The sequence below is a fragment of the Triplophysa dalaica genome, chromosome 7 (genome assembly GCF_015846415.1).
Source record: "Triplophysa dalaica isolate WHDGS20190420 chromosome 7, ASM1584641v1, whole genome shotgun sequence".
Lineage (NCBI taxonomy): Eukaryota > Metazoa > Chordata > Actinopteri > Cypriniformes > Nemacheilidae > Triplophysa > Triplophysa dalaica.
In genome coordinates, this window is record NC_079548.1 from 25,203,156 (window position 1) to 25,226,209 (window position 23,054).

Below are 23,054 nucleotides of genomic sequence, written 5' to 3' on the forward strand. Positions count from 1 at the left end.
ATTTTCAGTAGCAAGCTTAGGGATGTGCGACACGTGCTGCTCTTCAGATAATGACCTGCACAGACGCCACAATGACACCCGCTGTTCTTCTTCAGGATGAGCTCCATATGGAGGTGACTATCCCTATATGCCTTCTCATTTCCAGAAAAGGAGCCCTTGACCTGTGAATTCTTATTTTCTATAAAGAGCCCGTCTGAAATTCACTTGGTGAACGAAGTGAAGATGGACTGACTCTTCAAGTTAGACAAGTTCATTTTTTTCAGGTAAGTAACAATAATAATTGCAACACATTACAAACTGCACAATGTATAAGGGCCTCTTTAAGCAGCTTTACATTCTTTTCTATAAACTTACATTAGGAATACTTTCTAATCAAATACTTATACTTACTTACAAATCAATGTATAACCTTTCAGAACAATTAGAATCACACCTGTTGTGTGAACTGTGAACCCATGGTGAAGAGAACTGAGTTCCAGCACGACGATGCTGCGTACATTTTTGCATTTGGCAGACGCTTTTATACAAAGCGACTTACATTAAATTATATGCTCCTTAATGTATATCATGCTGAAATAAGGTCAAAAGGAAAGAGGTGTACAATGTGTGCTGGAAGATCAGCATTTTTCTGTCTTTTTATCGCTCAGTCTGAATTTTAATGTTTTGATAGAGCAGAACCAGGATGTGTTCATCTTTATCTCTTTTCCTCCATGAAACCTCTTCAATGTCTTCAGGTGGGATGTGAGAGTCCACAGAGCAGTTCAGAGTCACGTCTTCACCAACATACACAGATATGGACTGATCACGGGTCTTTTACAGGGATATTTCGCCCAAAAATAAAATATTCTGTCATCATTTCTCACCTTCGAGTTGTTTGAAATCAGTATAAATGTCTTTGTTCTGATGAACACAGAGAAAGATATTTAGAAGAATGCTTGTAACCAGACAGACCTTGCTCCCCATTGACTCCCATAGTAAGAAAAATTGTCCAAACAACCCCAGAACTGTTTGCTGTCCTACATTCTTCAAAATGTCTTTTGTGTTCAACAGAAAAAAATAGAAAAAGTATTTTTTCCTACTATGGGAGTCAATGGGGGCAAAATCTATAAGCTTTCAGCAAAATATCTTTATCTGTGTTCATCAGAACGAAGAAATGTATACAGATTTGAACGACTCGAAGGTGAATAAATGAATTTTAATTTTTGGGTGAACTATTCCTTTGAGACATCCGTTGATGTTTGTCGTGTCAGATTTAGCAGACTTACACCATCAGTCACTCGACGGCATGTCATTGGTTTGCTATGACATCATTTATATTAACATATGAACATGTAAATAAATAAATGTAACTAAAATAACGATGTTTGAAATATCACCACTGAATTATAAACAAACACATGACCATCTGATTTAATGTAAATGACATTCATCCAAGGTTTGTAAAGAAGATATCACTCAAAAACAGCAATTCTCAGCAGTATTGACATAAAGAGAAAGTCTGAAAGTGTATCAACAAATATACTAAGTAAGAAAAATAGTTCTGGGGGAAATGGACCAGAACAAACACACTGGCAGAAACCCAAACTGCTAAAACAACACTCACTAATATTGCAGAATAAGGCAGATATGCAGTAATGAGAAACAGTTTTTTCTTGTCTCTTCTCTTTATTTACAAAAATAAAGTTAAACATGCTAAAGCACGCATGTACTACTAAATATCTTACAAATAGAAACAAATGTAATACTGTATAATACAAAATCAAATCAAAACAAAGCTTCAAGTTATAAAGTTTAAAGTTTATACAAAACAAAATATTCTTCTAACATGTTCAATAGACAAATAGAGACAAAATAAAAAAGTGACAAACGTAAATTGTAAATTTATAAAACTGCCGAAGAGTTGTTCAATTGCTTTATTGACCTCATTTTATCTCCCTTGCCATTTACTATTTAATGTATGCATTTATAAGACTTACAGCGCATTCAAGCTATACATATTATTAGTACATGTGTTCCCTGACAATCAAACCCATGACCTTTTATTCTTCTAACCCAATGCCTTACCACAGAGTCATAAAGATCATAATGTATGAACACCTGTAGCTCATCCACCAGATGACTATAATTGATTTGTCTGCCTATGTAAAATTGGGCATCTAATTCCTGGACTAATATCAAACCACCATACCGTATTGTAAGCTAATTTCACTTTGACTGACCATTATTTTTTGAAAATATTCTATACAAAGCCAATTTTCTCATTTCTAATCATCACTTTAAACTTGTAACGGCTCTTTTTATTTCTCATTGTCTACATAAGAGTAAAATCATTCCTGTGCATTGATAATGTTCTCTCCCCTTATGGTTTAATTTTGTGCGTTATCCTTTCCCCCTTTTCACAGTCAATAATCCTAAATGAAATGTCGTTGGGCCATAGTACCAAATTCCTTTATATAAATTAGCTTTAGACTAAACTTTACAGTTTCTCATACTGATGTTAGAAACCATTTACATTTGTGTGAGAAGTTTTAAATAACAGTAAACAAACACACTTAAAACAAAGATGTAGAATGTCTCCCGATCCACTTCAAGGAGCTCACTCCTGAGAAATGTATCTTACTGTCAAAGGATAGATGAGGAACAGCTTGTTCATTATTGACGTTCCTATAAAACCCCAGTATCAGGTCCAGACAGTGTCTCCATTTCATGGGCTTCTGCGTTCTATGTGCAGAAAAGATATTACAATTTATCTTTTACAAAAACATATGTTAAGATGTCAAACTTTGTAATGCAGGCCATCACAATTTAAACAATAAGTTAAATACCTCGAGATCTTGTCCATATCTTTGAGACGCGTTACTTTGATTATGATGTGCAATGGAAAACAGAATAAAAGAAAATTAATGAATACAAATAAATTATATATAGATCATTTTATTTAAAGAGTAAGCATATAAAACTATGAACTTACTCAGTCTTATTAACTTTCCCTATAGTGACAGACAGCATTAGAGAGAGAAAATTAGAATTGTCAAATAAACACTATAAAGTAAAACACATGTCATCATTAACTGTTTTTTGACAATAATTTTGGCAGAATAGGGACCCTTAGTGAGAGTGCAAAGCTCTGTACACGAGTACTCAGATACTAGCAGTGAGTGACAGCTACAGAAACACAATTTATAATCAGTGATAGTGGGACAGGTGAGAGAAGTAAAGGTGCATGCTGGAGATGTCTGAAAAGGGGCGATACGAGTGTGGAACGGCTTTCACTTGACTGATCCCTGAATCTCACCCCTACATCTAGAATGAAAAGTTTGTTAATCACAAACATTAATTTAGACTTCTGTTTCAGTTGTATTTTTTCCACAAAAAAATCTACTTGCCATTGTTATGTATAATTCTCCTTCGGATATTCCTGATCACCAGCCAAGAGCATCGTCCCCCAAATAATAACAGTTCTTGGACTGACTAACCCTCTAACCATTACCTATTCTCTCACCTGTAAATGTTATCCACCTGCCCTGATTATTGCCTGCTTTTTCATCTCCATCTACTGTTAAAGATCCATGTGGATGCTCACAGTCCACATGACAGCCATTAAAATATCATATGATTACTACAATAATTCCTTAAGTTTTAACTGCTGAAGTCATGCTAACTATATAATCTCTAAAAAAAGATTTAAGATTTGATACTCACAGAAAGCATGCATTTGTAAAACCAGCAGGAATAAGACAAAAATACCCTCCGAAGGAAAGACGATGACTCTAAGATCTTTCATCAAACGTTCACCATTACCTACCAGTTAAAATCAATGAATTACATGCATAAAAAGAACAGAAACATCTATAACTATGAAGCAAGGCATTTTTAATTATTCAATCTGTCATGTATTTGTATACTCTATGTGTTGTGGATCCCCACAAAACTGTATGGTGTTGAAAAGCCGTGTTCACTTACGTGCTTTCAAAATAAGTTCTGTCATAAGTGCAGCAGAATTCAGCAAAACAAGACCAACTGCTCCAAACATGTACACAACAACACTGCAGAGAGGCACTAAAACAGACACAAAACACAAGCGTAGTGAAACAATCACAAAGTTGCATTAACATATACAACCTGATCTCATTGAAACAAATGTGACTCATATCTGTTCCTCACACAACACTATGCCACAAAGTGGCTCTTTATACATATATTTTACCCAGTTCAAAATAAAGGTTCATGGAAGGTTCTTTGTCTTGCTGTGTGCCTCAAGAACCTTTAACATCCACACAAGCTTTCTGCCGCACAAAAATGTTCCTTGTGAAAAAGGTTCTAAAGAGGTGAGAAAGAAATTGACTGGTTCTTTGGAGTACCAAACATTTTAATTTCTATTGCACTACTGTAAAGAATGCCGGGCATTCTTTGCATGCCGGGCTCCACCCCCGGATATCCGGTATAAAAGGAAGCCGGCGTGCAGCATTCATTTACCTCTTGTTCTGAAGAGCCTGAGATCCTCTCACAACTGCAGCAGAATACAATACGTGTTCGTGGCAAAAGGGACACAACGTCTCGTTCACTCCATCAGGGAACTGAGGTTACATACGTAACCAAGACGTTCCCTTTCTGTCGGCCTCTCGACGTTGTGTCGAGAACGACAGATGGGGTCGTCTATGGAAAACGCCACAACGCTGTATCGCGTCACAATCTCAGCGAAGCGACGGTAACAAGCCTGGGCGTGTCAGCTCGAAGCTTTCATGAAACTGTAACCTTCCATTGTGGTGGTCGGGGGTTTCCAGAGCTTTCTTGGAGAAAGATGGGTACAGCCCTGACCGGTAACCTTTCACGGACGGGGCCTTAGCTCTCTACAGGCGAGAGGCCGTCCGGCTCAGTTTACACCGGGTGAGCGTGACTCTTAATCAGAGAAGCGCTGCAGAGGCCACCTCCTACCCGTGGGGAGGAATATGGTGGATATAAGTATGGTCTCGTCCTTGGAGGAGAACGCATGGAACTTGCGGACTGGGTAGTTAACCGCGAGGTGGAGGTCCACCTGGGGAAGCTCATGGGTTACCATGTATGGGAACCATTGTCATGAGGGTATAGCAGACGGAACAGCCCACGGTGGGGGTGTTACTGCGTCTGATAGCACCAAGTCCGGTTAGAACTATCTGTGATAGGTCATATGGTATCCCGGGCTAAGGGGGAGGCTACTCTGCCCAGCCAACCCCCAGGGGGTGCTTGCTTAGTGATGGATGGAATGCCATGGAATGTGATGGGGCGCAACCCTCCGTCTTTCTTTGGAACGATGAAGTACGGGCTGTAAAACCCCCTGTACATCTCGGCTTGGGGGTCGGACTCGATTGCCTGTTTCGCCAGGAGGGTGGAGACCTCTGCACGAAGTACGGAGGCGTCCCTGCCTCTGAGAGAGGGAGAGACGATGCCCCGAAACTTGGGAGGGGACCTGGCGAACTGAATCGAGTAGCCGAGATGGACCGTCCGCATTAGCCACAGAGACAGTGTGGGCAACTTTTGCCAAGCTCCCAGGGACTGTGACAGGGGGACCAAGGGGACGGCCTGCTTCACCATTCCCACGGAGGGTGGTTCGTTGGCAGGTGGAGCCAACCGTATGTCGCGGGGGTTTCCCCGGATGGATGGTTGGCTCCGCCTTTTTGCCTGCCTGGCGGGACAACGGCACGCACTGTCGATTTGAGAGTGGTGACAGCTGTCGCATGTGTACGGCCTCACACCTCGCCAGGGTCCGGTGGAGTGTGCGATCGGCTGGAATGAACGCCCGGGGAAAACAACTCTCTTTGTGAGTAAGTGGGCGCCAGTCCCTGAAAAGGGCCCGGCTTTGGAGACGAGGCAGGGATCGTCCCATACCGACCGGTCAGAGATGGTACTGTGAGGGTCGGGCCCGATGTTGTTTCCTCCGGGGTCTGGGAGGAAACACGGCTTTACACCGTGTTCCGACCCCAGAAACCACGTGTCCCACCGCGAGCGTTGGGGAAGAGGCAGTGGCATACACTGCAGCCCAATGCTCGCGGCAGCCCGGACTATCATGGCCGACAGCTCAACCTCTGCTTCCTCCTAAGCTCGGCCCCCCGGGGGGAGAAACTCTGAATCTTCAGGGTCGGATGCCAGCAACTCTCCCTCCGATGCTCCGTTAGACATCTCATCTTCGCCACGCCCCGTTTCCGAGTGGGGAATGGTCAGACGAGCGTACTGGGGAGCGAGAGGCCGTGAGCGCTTGGCTGGCGGGTTAGCGCTCTCAGAAGTCCCCAAACCACTGACATTGCTGACGTGGGTGGACACTGGGGCCGTAGTCCCAGATGTCACATCCCGGGTAGCAGACGAAATGTTGACTGGTTCCCGGAGGAAGATAGCCAACCGTGACCGCACTTCTGTAAGACAATCTGCCCGCAGTGCGGGCAAGATGTGTCAACGACTGCTGCTTCAGCGAGCTGGACGCCCAGACACCTAACACGGCGATCGTGTCCATCCCCTTCTCGATGAGGGTACCGCATCTGCCGCGCTGTAGAGTGCTAAGTCCTGAAAAGGACTGTTTGGAAAAAGCTCTGACACCACTGGAACCGCCGAGACGCCCAGGGGAAGGTCACTGCAGGAAGGGACGATCCGCTGCAACACTTCGAAGATCCGGCAGTGTAGTTATAGAGGATTTTGAATCCTGAGTTGTACTCATGAGCGATGGCTCTGAAGAACAAAAGGTAAATGAATGCTGCGCGCCGGCTTCGTTTTATACCGGATATCCGAGGGCGGAGCCCGGCATGCAAATTTCCTTCGCCAAATTTCATTGGCCTTTTCTATAGTAGTCAGAGTTGATTGGTTCTCAAGGGCGAACCCCACCTGTCGTTCTCGACACAACGTCGAGAGACCGACAGAAAGGGAACCTCCATGTTTCAGTATTTAGACATTCTTCTCCCAAAAAATCATTACAGGTCTTGGAAAGATGTAGATTTTTTATCTGTGTAGATCTGCTGTGGGATCTTGTTTAATGTGCAGTTACATGTCTTACATGTTATCTCTGTAGTACCAAGGCTTCCTCTAAGTTGTTCTGCATTGTCCTGATGTCTCTGCATTCGTGAACATTTTGCTGTGTGAGCAACATTTGTTGTTAAAAGACTGAGCAGAAAACACAGATTAAAAGATGAAATCACACATAGAATGTTTTTCTAATATATTATGTAATATTGTATAAATGCCGGGTTATTTTTACCCCAGTTTTGGGTCAAAAAGGGAAGAACCCAATCACTGAGTTGTAAATAATGCTGAGTTGTTTTAATCCATTGTTGGGTCAAATATAAAAAAATGCTTTAATTTAACCAGGCAGCTTGGTTCGTCCCATTTTAATAACAACCCAGCAATTTCAAGATTTTGATAAAAACAAAGTTAGCCCCTAGGATTTCATTAATTCACAGTAAAACAAACTTTGTGTTTTACAGCTTAATCAATCTACATAAAAGTTGCATCTTGAAATGATATACTACTGTACGTATACAATATTTTTTATAATAAATATAAATATAATAAAAATATGTTTTGTGATTTTTACTGGTTTTGTAAAAAGCACATATAGCTCTTCTCAGAGATCTTGGATGTCAATGTTCTCAGGTGAGATAAAAAAAAAGAAGAAGACAGCGTAACACACTTATCACTTATATCAAACATCACTTATATACCTTATATTTTAAGGTCAAAAATAGACAAGGTAGGTACGGTCAGGGTTGGGAATACACAGCATTGTAATTGAGATAATCAGGCAATGTGGAATGGATAGTACCATGAAAACTGCATTCGAAGAACACAATCATCTTCAGGGCTTGGATAAATAAAATGACTGAGATCCATCCCCTATAATCTGTTATTTAAACAAACAACAGAAAAACAGAAAAGTTCAAAACACAGTTTGTCATTTTATACAAGTAAATGTCAGATTATTAGTCAGGTAATTCTGTGGGATTACTAAAGTTATCAGTTATGTATCAGTTGCAGTAGATTGTGTTAATATGATTAACTCTTCACTCACTATAGGTCCTTCAACCTAACACTAACAAAAATCAACACTAACCAAAGCAATCTTGAAAAATTTGAAAAACTAGATTTTTTTGAGCAATTTAAGCTTATGAAACAAATAGTATGTTTTATAAGTTGTTACAATACTATAATGTGATGTTTAATTAGGATTTTTGCTGGCGATTGTAGAAATATAATTATAAAACGGTCAGTTCTGGTCCTTGATTCTGATTGGTTGAGCCGATCTAAGCCTTTAGAACATATCCCAATTTGTAACGGCTGACCGCATTACTTAGCCTAAATATCACTTAATTTTCTTTATTTTATGAAACCTTGCTACGCATATGGAACAGCCGTTTTATAAAAGCATTTTCGCGTCGTGCCACAACGCCCTAGCTGTTATAAATTGTACTGTAACCCACGGCTTCCTGCTTTAGTTTAGTATTCCCCATACTTGTCTTACTTGAATTACGTAATAACTGCCCAAACTGCAATGAGCTTCGTTAAATTGAAATAAGTTTGAAGTTTTGAAGTACAAGTATAAAAAAAGTATAATACAGTTTACAAAAAATACATCCTTATCCCATAAAAATACTTCAATGAACATTAACAACAAGATTGTTATTTACTCTGAAAACATTACTAATGGCTCATATTATTGAAATAATATACCTTTTTCCCTTTCCAATGTGACAAGATGAAAATAGATTGATAGAGGAATATCCAGAAGCATCATTGTAAATAATAACCAGCTTCTCTGTAAGACTGTGAATAAAAATAAAAGATGACCTGCATTCATATATAAAAAGTACACAATAAAACTATATGTGAAACTGGACAACTAATCGTCTTATGTCAATTGTTTTTCAAACTATTCTGAAAGTTGAATAAAAAGCTTTCCGTGGATATGTGGTTTGTTAGGATCAGACAATATATGATGAGATCGGAATCTGAGTGTGAAAAAAAATCCAAATACTGAGAAAATCTAAAGTTGTCCAAATGAAGTCCTTACCATGGCATATTACTCATAAAAATAAAGAATTTATATATGTATGGTAGGAAATTTACCAAATATCATCATGGAATATGATCTTTACTTAATATCCAAATTATTTTTGGCATTAAACAAAAATCTTTTATTCTGACCCAAAAATGTATCTGTGCTTATAAGACTGGATTTGTGATCGGGGGTCACATATAGTGTACACACATATTATATCTATATATTAGTAGTCTAGTACTATATATGTAAGATTTTATATTTTAACATGCACTTACCTTTGAATTTCTTTTGCATTTTACGAAACAAAAGCACACAGTTCGCCAGTAGATGATGAACACAATTCACACAAACAATGGCTAAAAAAAGAGATTAATGGTTCATTACATTCAAATAAAAAACACAGGTTAAATTATCAAAACTGGTCAAACAAAGTTTAGAAGTGACTTATCAGGGAATCAGTCAAAATATTCATATCACCATATAACACAAGTACAAATACTTCTATGGTCAGTAACTATGATTTTGTCAAGTAAGGTTTGTTACTGGATGAACATATCTGGTTGGTTCTAGACGTTGTGGAGCAACTTTACTGTCAAATAACTTCCCAATCTAACCCTATATCAGCAGAAAGTAATAGATTGATATGATGTACAAGTCCCTTATCTTTAACATACAGTAAACCCAACATCAACCCAAACCTAATCAGGGGTGTGTTTCCCGAACAACAACACAACTCGCTGGTTAACCACCATAGTTAGATGCATCGTTGGGGAAATTAACGATGTAACAGCTGTTTCCCTAAACCATAGTAACTCTGTCGGAGATCAATTGTTTGAACCGAGTTGGTTCGCCAATCTTGTTGATGACACCACCAAGGTGGAGGGGTAATGATGTCTACTAATAAATACGTTTAGATCGTATCAATGTCAAATTCTTGCCGAAAATACTCAGCTTTCCTGCAGCTCAGTGGTAAGAGCAATGTGTTAACAATACAAGGTTGTGGGTTCGATCCCAGGGGATTGCACATACCTATGTATAAATGAACAGGATAATGCAATATAAGTCATTGGATAAAAGCGTCTGCCAAATTTGTAAATGTAAATAGCACACATTGCATTTAAAGACTACTTTTATTATCTGTTGTTATATTTCACAATATTAATTCATATATGAGTGTCCTCCCACATTTCAAACAACAGCGCATCTATTTTCTTGACTAACTAAAAGATGTCAAATTAAATTTGCATCTATTTATAATGATGGATATGGAATGCACTGCGTGTTGCTTGCTTACTTTGATCAAAAGTTTGATGCATTCAAGCCTACATTTACATTTAGTCATTTATCAGACGCTTTTATACAGAAGCCGATAGGTGTTGCCGCGCTGCAACAGAAGAAAACACATGCAAACAGAAAAACACCAGCAAATTCAGAAAGCCTCTTCATTAGTTTGGTGACACATGTCCTGCAAATTCTCGCAAACAAAAACAAACACAAAACCCGCAGCAAATCCTCGCAACACAAACAAATACAGAAACGTGTTCCTTATTGGCAACAACACAACGGAAGTGTTTCCAAGGGGACTCAAATAACTTAAGCACAATGGTTGGAACGTGCTTCATTTCACTTTGACCGTATTTGTTGGTGGAGTTATCAACAAAGAACTCGTGTTTGGGGTCCTATTTTCTTTGTTGTCGATCATGTTAAATGTACTTAATAATGTAATAAAAAATATTAAACTTTTTCATCCTTTCACGTTAGTGATACTTGTGAAAGCATGCCGTGCAGCTAACAATGTCTCATGGTTTTCTTTCATCGTTAAATTGTTCAAATCGGCCGGCTAGAATAGAAAAATGCATTTTATTTTATTTATAACTCCACCTACGAATATGGCCACAGTGAAATGAAACGCACTCCAGCCATTGTGCATTAGTTACTTGAGTCCCCTGGAAACACTTTCGTTGTGTTGTTGCCAATTTGCAGCGCGTTTTTGTTTTGTTGAGAATTTGCAGGGCATGTGTCACCCAACTAATGAAGTGGCTTTTTTGAATTTGATGGTGTTTTTGTGTTTGCATGGTTTTTCTTCCGTTGCCGCGTGGCGACACCTATCGGCTTCCGTACTTTTATCCAGAGCAACTTACAGGACCAAAATTACTAGTGCTAATACCAGTTTACAAGTTTCAACAAAGCCAGTACAATATCTGTGGAGAGAAAGAGAGAGGGTGATTTTTTTTTCTTTCACTTGTCTGTCAGTGTCAAGTATTCACAGAAGAGATGGGTGTTAAGTAGTTTTTGAATGTTGTGAGAGATGTGGTTAACCGGACTGAGTTGGGAAGAATGATCCACCAGGAAGGAGTTGTGAAGGAGAATGAGAGTTAAAGGGATTTACTGTCCATATGAGAAAGCACTACAAGACGGCGCTGGTTTGCTGAATACAGGGTTCTTGATGGGGTGTAGGACTGTAGGAGAGTGTGAAAGTATGTCATAATGTTAGTAGTGCACAAAAATTTCGGCTGTCTAAAATGTTCGGCTGAAATAGCATTATCGGTTTAGGCCGAAAGAAAAATATAGGCCGAAAAAAAGCCGAAATATCCGGGGCACGCACCTCTCCCTTCATAAAGGGAATGACTTGCAAAATGTTATCTTGACGCCGCACGTGTTTTGTGAATCCAACGCTCATTTGTTGAAAATTGAGTGTAATCATGTCTTTTTTCACCGTTTTGGTGAAGTGTTAAGTGTTCACTCCACTTGTTAGCAATAAAGGAACTATAGAATAAAGGAAACCTATAAACAAGTAGCTATTTATTTTCCTATAAACTAAATGATCTTATAATGTATTTAACCATCTTTAATCATATTTATCACTGACAAAATAGTCTAAAATAATAATAATAACTAGAAATGTACATTTTCTGAAGAAAATGTGAGAGATGCTTCGTGGCAAATCACGGAACAGGGCACTCACTATGGTGATGACACATGAAGGCAAGAAAGAGTTTGTCTCTTCCAATCGCCATGTCTCTACAATATTCTGATGCTTAGATATAAGTATTGCTAAATGGTTGCTAGGCTAACCAATTTGGTTGCTAGGGGCTTAGCATCTGTCAGTTGAATATACTCTAGGCCAGTGGTCACCAACCCTGCTCCTGGAGATCGACCGTCCTGCAGACTGTAGCTCCAACCCTGCTTCAGCACACCTGTCTGTCATTATCAAGCAAACCTGAACACCTTAATTAGATAGTTCATGTGTGTTTGATTGGGGTTAGAGCTGAAATCTTCAGGACGGTCTGATCCAAAGATATAGGTATTGCTAAATGGTTGCTGGGCCAACCTGTTTGGTTGCTATGGGCGTGGCTTCAGAACGTTATTAAGTTCCTGGGATAGGGATTGGTTGCCTAAGTCAATTCAGCCTATCCCCTTGTCTCTACGACACTGTGCTGCAGAGATATCCACCTGGATCTTTTATAATGGGAGTATATGGGACCGGTTGCTAGGTTGCTGAAAATGGTTGCTATGGGCGTGGCTTCATAGCGTCATGATGACCTTGAAAGACTGATTGGTTCTCAGAGTCAAATGAGCCCACCCCCTTGTCTCTACGACACTGTGCTGCAGAGATATCCACCTGGTTCTTTTATAATGGGAGTCTATGGGAACGGTTGCTGTAAATGGTTGCTAGGGGCGTGGCTTAATATCTTAATAATTATCTTGTGACACTGATTGGGGCTGAGTTGGCCTGAGTAAAATGAGCCCACCCCTTGTCCCTAAGTGTTTGTGCTCCGAAGATATTCAACACAGGACGTTTTACGCCTTATTTGGGCATGTTTCCTGTCGCTGGGAAATTCTGGGTGGCTCTCATGTCCCAGGGGTACAACGTACACCCCATTTTGATGTATGCTCTTATAGAGCCTGATAGCCTCTTCTAATGGTGTAACCCCCATGTCCGGTCCTGCGGAGCTGCCCGTTTTTCTTTACATTTAATGTGAGTCTATGGGCCATTATAGTATACAAATGTTTGGGTGGCTCTCACACCCCAGGGGTGCAACCTACACCCCATTGTGAGTGATGTTATTACAGAGCCTGATAGCCACTTCAAATTGTGCATTATCCACATTTTTCTACGATTTCCTCGCTCTCAGCTAGCTTTTTGGTTGTAATAAACTGTATGTAAAATGATCACTCACCTAGATGTAAACGTCCAAATGAGAATATTATTTGAAGCTGTTGAACCACAGAAGTCATGAGAAGTGGCCAGATAATCGGATATACTTTTTGGGTTACGGCTGAAAAGGACAACAATTGTGAGTCATATAAAACAATTCAAACAATGAACATCATATGCAACAATATTGTCATTCAGCATAGATTACAACACATCTGCATTCTCTTTATGCAAGAAGTTACTGTTAATATTTTTCACAACTTTCTAGCATCCATATAACTGTAAGATTAAGAAAACAGCTGTTGGGCCTTTATTGGTGATGGCATACACTGTCTTTTGTCCAAGCTGATGAATTGTGTGTTCGTTTTAAAATGATGAAACACAGGGTTATATACAAGATTAATCCCTTATTCGTATTCTTATTCGTATTCTTACCCCTAGGTTCTTACTCTGATTGTGGTGATGCTTGGGTGGCTTTTTCTGTTGAGCAGCTAAGATGTGACTAACATGACTTTAAAACACTTAAGTTTTCATTGGTCAGAACACTGGAAGATAAATACATCACAACCTTTATCTGATTCTTTATTGAGTATAGCTTTTATAAATGTCATGCATGGCATCAGATGTGGACACGGTGTGACTTGTTTTGTTGATGCACAATGTAAGATCCGCTCTGATGCAGTGATCGCACACAACAAAAACCCCTGCAGAGCAGCAGTTCCAAAGCCCAATCCACATGAAGAAAATAACTCGAAATATAACATCAGCAGAGATGGCAATAAAGAAGCAAATTCTCTGCACCACAGCTTTAAATAAAATAAATGTTATTTATAGTTGCAATCATTTTTACAACCTAATGTCATGATTCCGCCGCATCATGTGATGTTTCTCTTGGCCTAGTGGCGGGATCATGACAGAACCCCATGTTTTATGTGGAGAGACAATTTTGGCACTTATTGCTCGCCATACTCACTATCCGGTCTCATCATTGTTCCTGCCCTCTTGTTTCCTCGATAGTGCTCATTATTAGTTCATGCCCCACACCTGGTCCCTCTTGATTTTGATCCCTTATAATCCCCTTGTGATTTCTGTTCTGTGCTGGTCCATTGTCACTCGTTGCTTGTGGTGAGTTCCTGTCTTCCCTCCAGAGGCAGGGCCGCCGAGCTCCCTTCCAGGGTCGAGGCCACCGGGTTCCCGTCCAGGGTCTAAGCCGTCAGATTCCCCTCCAGGGTTGAGGCCACCGGGGTCCTGTCCCGCCACAGATGTCCAGCCGGCAATCCAGCCGACATCCTGTGCTGCCACAAGAGAGCGCGGCATCGCACCGCATCCAGATGGCTATCCTGCCGGAATCTAGTCCGTTCCAGCAGCGCTGGGACCCAGTCTGGCGTCCTGGCATCTTGTCCATGTTCGCCGGCATCCCGCCCCTATATAATGCCCTTGTGTTTTTGTCCTGTGCTGGTTCATTGTCAATCCTTGCTTGTGGCGAGTTCCTGTCTTGTCAGTGTAGTCAAGTCTTTTGTAGTTATGTCATATGTTATCTTTTGTCTTGTTAGGTTTAGTTAGTCCATGTTCCTGTTACCTGTAGGGCTGAAACGATTAGTCGACATTGTCGACAACGTCGACAATAAAAAATTGTCGACAAATATTCTTGTTGTCGAGTAGTCGTTTGATTAAGTGACTTAATTTAAGGGCCTGCAATTTCACAGTTTGACCGCTACGGGACTGTAGCGCTAGAGCGTAATGCAGCCTTCCCGAATGATATCGCAGTAGAAGGACATGCAGTGAGAAGTATGGCGGAGTATAAACGAATGTGGTTAACAGACGAAGTAAAGTGTGGGAAAGCTTTACCAAATTGAAAACAATAAAATGCGGTTGTGTGCAATGCAAGCAAGGCGGAACTTTTCTTTCACGGCAGCACAACCTGCATGCTGGAGCATTTAAAAAGGAAACATCCCAGCGAATGAGCAGAAGAGAGGCGAGTGTTCTCTATCTAGACCTCACTAACTCCTTTGGCTGTAAATCTTTTTATGAGAGAATGCAATAATAACAGTATAATAACAACAATAATCATATAATTACAGTTATGTTATTATTTGTTTCGCAAAGTAAAAATTTTTGATCGAGTTTAAAAGTCAAGCCTGTTTTGATTATTATAACACTATTAGGTATTACATGAGAGAAAAATGATTATAAGAGAGGGACGTTAAGTGATAGGAGTCTTATATCTTGACTTTATTTTTAAAATATTTTCTTCTGTTTCTTGCTCTTTTTCATTAACTCTTTCACCGACATGATTACTGATTTATCTCGTCATTTAAAAAAAAACGGTTCCCGCCAAACGAGATATAACGCCATCGGTGTTTATACTGTTGTACAGCAGGTGGCGCTGTTACACACCTTTGGGGAAAATACAGAATCCTAGAACCTAGAACGTTTATTTCTTATCGGTTTTTAATGATTGTTCTGTGTGTAATCTGGGCGGAATCTTTGACAAAAAAAAAAACGAATTACCTCAAAATGATCTTTTAATCAAAGTGATGCATTTTTGAAGAAACCTTCCCACATCTAAAAGTGATAAAAAAAGATCAAATCAAGATTGAAAAATACGGTTTCCTTTGTTTAAAAGCAGAGACTCTGTTCTTTCATTGGACATATTGTTTGTCAATATATTCTTTACAGAAAATGTAGTGTGAGCCATTAAAGTTTGTTTAAAATGTAAAAAAAACGCTGGCGTAGGCTGGCAACCCTTTTTTAAAAAGGCTGACGGGGATAGAGTTAAACTTAACTGTTGTCATAGAAATGCTGCTTAATGCTTCTGTCAAGAGATTTGTTTACATTTAAAAAAAGTTTCTAGAGAGAGAGTATTTGTGTGATTCGAGTTGGACAGAATCAGCAAACTAAAACAGAGTAACCAGTTGGTTCAAGTTCATTTAAACAAATTTCAAAAGCTGAATTGATTTTATTCATTACGTAAATTATCTATAACTCAATGTTTTACATAGTTGCAAAGCTGAATAATCATTAAAAACGTACTGATTAGTCATTGAAATAACAGCCGATTAGTCGAATAATCGATCTAATAATCGTTAGATTAGTCGACTACCAAAATAATAGTTTGTTGCAGCCCTAGTTACCTGTCATGTTATACCCTTGTTTGTTATTTTTGTTTTATAATTAAAAGTCTGTGTTAAACCCCTTACCCGCTGTCTGCGTTTGGGTCCTCTATCCTTGCACCTCACCTTATCCCTGACACCTAAACTTAGTTTCTAATGGAAAGATGTTATCAATTAATCACATTTTATTGTTTTATATGTAATATACTGTATAATGGTTTGATTAATGTTGCCGGAGCCGATAGCCTAGTGGGCAGTGCTCTGACATGTGGCGCCGTTGCGCATCAGGCGACCAGAGATCGATTCACGTCTTGTTTTCTTCATCCAGCAAAGGCCCTTTTGATGTACAGAGAATCAGTGCTTTAACAGAAGCAACACAGTGCATTTATATGAAAAATGTATTTACGTAAGGACTACTCATGTGGCCCCAACCCCATATTTATCAACCTCAAATAGATTCATGATCACCACAGATTTAAGGATTATACCTTAACAAAAGTCTTACCTTTCATATTGAAGAGAGACAGTAGTACCACAAATCCATAATACATTCCTGTAAGTAATTGATTTTCAATGCTTGCGTCATGTGCGCTGATTTTCCAGCCATGGGCAAAGAAAACTGTGAAGGAAATAAATTGAAAAAATACAGAAAAGGAAAAGATAAATGACACAACTTCAGTGAAGTAATGCTGGTTTGAAACTGTACCATGTTTGCTAACCAAATATGCACCCAAAAAATGTAACGGTATAAAGCTGATATTTGTAGTAAGATAAAGCAATATATGATGCAATAATGACATTTTGTCATGGGATTACATAGACTTGGACAAAGGGATGTCTGTCCTGACCCCTTTTGTTATCTACATTGGGTTTTACTTCCATTGTAAACCCCACACCTGCTTCTCATTACTCTTTTCATCTACTTCCTCTATATTTTATTCCCTTGTGATCCTCAAAAAAGTGTCTAGTTCTACTCTTCTTATTTGACCTGGTTCTAGTGCCTAGTAAAGACGTGTGCTCCAGATGTCTCCAGTCTAGAGCTGCATACTTTATCTCAGTGGTAAGAGCATTGCGTTAACAACGCAAGGTTGTAGGTTCGATCCCAGGGGATTGCAAATACCTATTTAAAAATGCATAGGATAAAGCAAAGTCGCTTTGGATAAAAGCCTCTGCCAAATGCATAAATGTAAATGTAATGTAATGCATCCCTGCCTTCTTCTCGCTCTACCCCAGTTACATCCTGTTTGAGTCCTGTTTCCATTGTCAAGCCCCTCCCTTGCCTGTCTGCCTTCTCTCATGTCTGGTGCCTTTTCCCTTTGTTTGCTACCTGAGAGTCTTCCCCTGGCTCTGGTCACTGTTGCCTATGGGCTAAGCTGTTGTTTTGGGATTTTTCAAGACTTCTCCCAGTTTATAGACTTTGAAAATACATTTTCAGTTGAATCTCCGTTTAAAACTGTCTGCTTGATTGGACACCACCTTTGTTACAATAATGAGAGTTGTGTCTATTGTGCAGATTTACCTGAATAAACAATGATTGTGAAAACAGCAAGTTCTCTTGGAACATTGAAAAACCTGATCCATGTTTTATGTCTGCCTGTAAACAAAAAGGGTTTTACACATCATATTAACATTTTGTAAAGCACTGCAAGGATATTATTCATAAACGCTGATGAGCCAAACAATTAAAACTGGTCACCGGGGAAGAAAATCTACATGTAAGATGTAGAATAAATGTGCAGAATTAAAGATCTGTGTGATTTTAATAAAGGCCAAACTTTGATGCAGAAGGAAACTGGTTTTAAGTTATTTCTGAAATGAAAAGGATTGAGTCATCAGAGATTAACTTGGATTGAGAAGGGACAAATACTTATCAATGCCGAGGTGTGAAGAAATTGAGTATTTTTACTTTCAAAGATCAAGAGTATGTACTTTATCAGTGTTTTTGCTTCTCTACATTATAAAGCATAGCGTTTATCATACTTTTTATTTAACTACATTTGATAAATACATAGATTTTTGTAACTCTAAAATTACGTTTAAAAAGTACATTAAACGAAGGTTAAAATGAAACAAAACTAGGTAAGATTCATGATTCCTGCAGTTCACTCAAACACAAATTGTAAAGTAATATTAATAAATAAAGACTTTCTTTAAATTTGTATCTTCTGCATTCTGTCTGAATTGCTATGACCATATACTTTGTGACCAAATTATGTTATGCTTAAAATGTATTTATTTACCTATTTGCTTGAGAAAGGACAATTTTTAAACTGAAACATACCTTGAAGATACTTTAAAAAGCGTACCGCCCAGAACAACATAACAGTTCTCAGAATATAAAGAGCACAGCAAGTGACCGTCTCATTCACAAATCCTAAAACAGACATTTTGACGATGCATTACATAACACATGACAAAACCTGTATGGTTTAAACATGTTTAAGTCCAATAACAGAAAATATATAAACACCAACACTTGAATTATTACAACATTAGAACAAAGAGAAAAATTCCCACATGCTTAATACTCAAAGTGATTTATTTACAAATGTAAATAAAACACTTAACTGTACTTACCCTCAATAAAACCCCACAAGAGGAAGGCAAAGAAAACACAGAGGTTTGGACAAACAACAAGATAAACCTGAAGCTTCCAGAGTGTCCCTCTGGTGCCTGTATGGGGAACAAAACTAAATGTTATTATGTGTAAACATTCATTAAAGCATCCGCATACTGAATAGTTATTTGTTTACAGTTGTTGAATTTCACAAAACAATCTTAAAAGGGATACTTCACCCAAAAATTAAAATTGTGTCATAGTAGGTTCTTTAAATGATAAAGAATGTAGAACAGTAAAAGTTCTGGGGCACTTTTGACTAGCATTGTATTTTTTCCTACTATGGGAGTCAATGGGGGCCAAATGTGTCTGGTTATAACCATTCTTCCAAATATTCTTCTCTGTGTCCATTAGAACAAAAAAATATATACAGATTTGGAACAACAGGAAGGTGAGTAAATGTATATATATATATATAATATATCAAATGAAAGAACAGAGCCTCTTCTTTAAAACAAGAAAAAGTTATTTATTTACATTTATGTATTTGGCAGACGCTTTTATCCAAAGCGACATGCACTGCATTTCACTTCACATTTTGTTTTTGAGTATTTGCAATCCCTGAGATCGAACCCATGACCTTGGGGTTGCAGGAGGTCTTGAGCTACAGGAGAGCATCCAATCTTCATTTGTTCTTTTTTATCACCTCTCAGATTGGGCTGGGCAAAAAACCCCGAAAAATCCATTAATCGTTTTTTTAAATGCATTCGATATGATATCGATTCTCAATCGATTTTCATATTTCCGCAAGCAATGAACATTGATTAACGTGAATGTTATTGCAACTATTTTTCACTAGTCGTCACTTTTCTTCTTACAACGGGTGGATGTTACAACAGGGGGTATATTATATATTTATTGGCTAGTTAGCATGGTGGATGTGGGTGCGTCGTCGAATTTAACATCACCATCACATAACAGGCAGCGGTTCACATGATTGCAGCCTCAGTTTAAAGCTAATTTTGTGATATTTTGTCGTTTTATTGTACCTTAAATGTAAAATAACCTGATCCTGTTTGATCAAGGAATGCCACTGTTCTGTTTCAATATATCCAAGTGTATTTAAAGTTTCATATACAGGTTTGTGGCTCTTGATTTCATTTTTTACTTAACCATTTTAATCTGATGTTTACTGATCTTTTTTAGAAATATTTATATGATTTGTATTTATTGTATTTACGCTTTAAATATAACACATTTTCAACAAAAATATTTCCGTAAAAGACTATGCACTGATTCAGAATAGTGATACACATACACAGATTATTTACTGCTTTTGGATCCGTATATGATGTACTATTTTATAAAATTGATAACAGCGCCATCTACTGCATATTAGCAGAAACACGGATTGTCATAAAATCTCATTTTTGGCAGGGAAGGAGTGTCTCTTAATTGACAAGATAACTCATTGGTGGGAAAAGAGTAAAATACTGTCAGATTTGTGGCTTCATTTTTGTCGTGTTTTTTTAAACCCCAACAAGGCGTACCTGTGTTGTTTGATATGCAGTAGATGCGAGAGCAGATCACAAGAGCAAATCCACATGCAGAGATACACAAAATCAACACAATTATGTGTAAAGATGAGAAACCTGTAACACACAAATCAGTTTTTGTAAGCCTTAAATGGGATAAGGTAATATTTTATCACTTTTTCTTATAGAAGACAATGCATATCAATTAATTTATTAACTCAATGGTTTGGGAATCCAACACCATATTTTTGTTATTGTTCATGTTCTTGATGTTGGCTCACCCAGTTGTTCCAGTATAACAGTCGTGTTGTCTGAGAATCGTCCAGCAAACACTTGACACATGTAAAGTCCTTTATCTTCAGTTCTGACTCTCTTCAGTCTGAGAGAGAAGTTTCCTCTGTGGATTTCATCACTGAAGAACTCAACTCTGTCTCTGTATTGCTCATCTGATGCGTCTAATAGAGTTTTATTGCTTTCATAGAGCAGAACTATGATGTGTTCATCATTAACTCTTTTCTTCCATGAAACCTCTTCAATGTGTTCAGGTGGGATGTGAGAGTCCACAGAGCAGTTCAGAGTCACATCTTCACCAACATACACTGATAAAGACTGATCTGATCCAGACACTATCAATCGCTCTGAAAGAATATAATAAAAATATATATTAGAATATAAACTCAATGGTAAACTACATTTTATCATATGATCATATGATCAAACTCACCAACATGTTGAATTTCCACCACAGTTGTATTAGACTCTTGTCCACTGTGAACTGTACATGTGTATTGTCCTTCATCTTCAGCTCTCACCATCTTCAACAGGAGAGAGAAATTTCCATATTTAATGTCGTCAGTAAAGAAATGAGCTCTACCAAAAACATCCTCATGCTGGACTTCTGGTCTAATATCTCCATCTTGATACAGATGAATGAGAGTCTGTGAGTCTGATATTTTCCATTGCACCTCCAGATCCGTCAGTGATGAGAGTGAATCAACAGAACAGGGCAGAAGAACTGAACCTCCCAGAGGAACAACCAGAGGACCTGATGGACCTTTCACCATGAAACCTAAAAGTAAAACATTATTAATATATTAATAGATAAAACAATACTTATATATTATTAAAGAGATAGTTCACCAAAAAATGAAAATTCTGTTTGGTTACTGACATTCTTCCAAATATCTTCCTTTGTGTTTAGCAGAACAAAGAAATGTAAGCAGGTTTAGAACAACCTGAGGGTAAGTAAATGATTACAAATGTTTCATTTTTTGGGTGAACAGTCCCTTTAATAGATTTTTATTTCTTCTGTTTCACTTTAACTGAAGACATTAGTTAAAGTGACTTTAAACTGGATAAACTGGGATCACCTAACCACTATGTGAAGGGATAGTTGACTCAAAAGTGATTTTTTTATCATTTTATTATTTATTTACCCTTGTGTCATTCTGCTAAACAGACAACGGATCTCTCTTTATGGCAGTAAATGGGGATGAGATCTGTTTGGTTACTAACATTCTTCCAAATATCTTCCTTTGTGTTTATCAAAACCAAAAAAATGTATACAAGTTTGAACAACCTGAGTCAGGATAAATGGCGACATTTATACACACGTCCTCCACATTTGGCCTAAGCCCAGCCTAAAAATGACAGAAAATGCTGATACTGTCAATTAGGACAAACTGTGCTGAAGTGTATATTTTCGGAATATACTTACTAGTATATTGTTTTTATCAACACTTAAAATAACTATTCAGATTCAAGAATGTACACACGACATCATTTAAAGCCCCACGCCATACATGGCAAATACATTATATTGATTTTATAGCTAAAAATATTGTGCAGAAAGTACTCTCTGTGCACAAATTTCCATTAGTCAGTGATAAGTCATCGAACAGAAGACAGTACACATAGAATAGTTCTGGTAAAATAGATGTCACTTACCGTCACCAAGCCCCAGAAATACTGATATGAAAATACAGCAAAGCAGATACATCTTAAAATATATAAAACACCAAACAATCATGTCAACAATTGATTATCATAAAACGTTTATGAGCAGACGCATAGTCCACATATTAACGGACCATTTTACTTTCGCTTTTGATTTTATCGTTAGAGGATGGGTCTTAAGGAGGAATTTTGCACTCTTTTGTCTACATAGCTGCTGGGTGACCTGTGTTGCACACACAGCACCAGTGAACCTCTGATCTAACGTAAAATCGAGAGAAATACATTTACACTTAATTTAACAAGTTATCAAAAAGCATCCACAAACTACAATGACCACAATGCACTGATCCGCTACACTTCCGCTAGTGTTGTTTTTTATTTTTTATTTTTGTTGTTAATAACATATAAACAAGCTTACATAAAAAAGTCATTAAATAAACAACATTAATAATTTACAATTCTCAAAGGCAAACATATAAGCATTTACAATGTGCTTTCCGCTAGTGTTGTTCTTGAAGTAGCACGTATGTCAATTTCGCCTGCTTTTGTAATTATTTAACAAATTATGAGAACGAAGTGACTTTTCTTTAAATTCAACCGTGGCCACTCAGAAACTCATAACTACCTAATAATATAATTTTATCTTATTTCAAACTTCACATATATAAACATTGATGACATTGTTCAGGCAGTAATCCAGGCAGCCTTCTTCAGC

The 23,054-nt window shown here is 38.2% G+C and overlaps 1 protein-coding gene across 1 annotated transcript; it reads right to left on the reverse strand.

The window, feature by feature from the left end:
* Window positions 1–1,671: 1,671 nt before the first annotated feature.
* On the reverse strand, window positions 1,672–23,035 carry LOC130426025 (uncharacterized). The gene is made up of 18 exons (XM_056752505.1): window positions 22,331–23,035; window positions 21,108–21,452; window positions 20,665–21,021; window positions 20,399–20,500; window positions 18,869–18,964; window positions 18,573–18,665; window positions 17,811–17,885; window positions 16,797–16,910; window positions 13,201–13,299; window positions 9,295–9,375; window positions 8,689–8,781; window positions 7,784–7,861; window positions 7,019–7,096; window positions 3,964–4,059; window positions 3,703–3,801; window positions 2,972–2,990; window positions 2,826–2,859; window positions 1,672–2,721 (listed from the first exon to the last, which is right to left on the reverse strand). Exons 1-18 carry the CDS (start codon window positions 22,410–22,412, stop codon window positions 2,665–2,667), a joined length of 1,998 nt encoding a protein of 665 aa, XP_056608483.1. The 5' UTR covers window positions 22,413–23,035; the 3' UTR covers window positions 1,672–2,664.
* Window positions 23,036–23,054: the final 19 nt, after the last annotated feature.

What these genes read in the sequence shown, in the direction of transcription:
- LOC130426025 (XM_056752505.1), bottom strand. Translation starts at nt 22,412, where the DNA reads ATGATTGTTTGGTGTTTTATATATTTTAAGATGTATCTGCTTTGCTGT. An exon ending in GGTGGAAATTCAACATGTTG is followed by an intron (nt 21,022 to 21,107) that starts GTGAGTTTGATC and finishes ATATTCTTTCAG; the next exon opens with AGCGATTGATAGTGTCTGGA. An exon ending in AGAACTTATTTTGAAAGCAC is followed by an intron (nt 3,802 to 3,963) that starts GTAAGTGAACAC and finishes TTTAACTGGTAG; the next exon opens with GTAATGGTGAACGTTTGATG.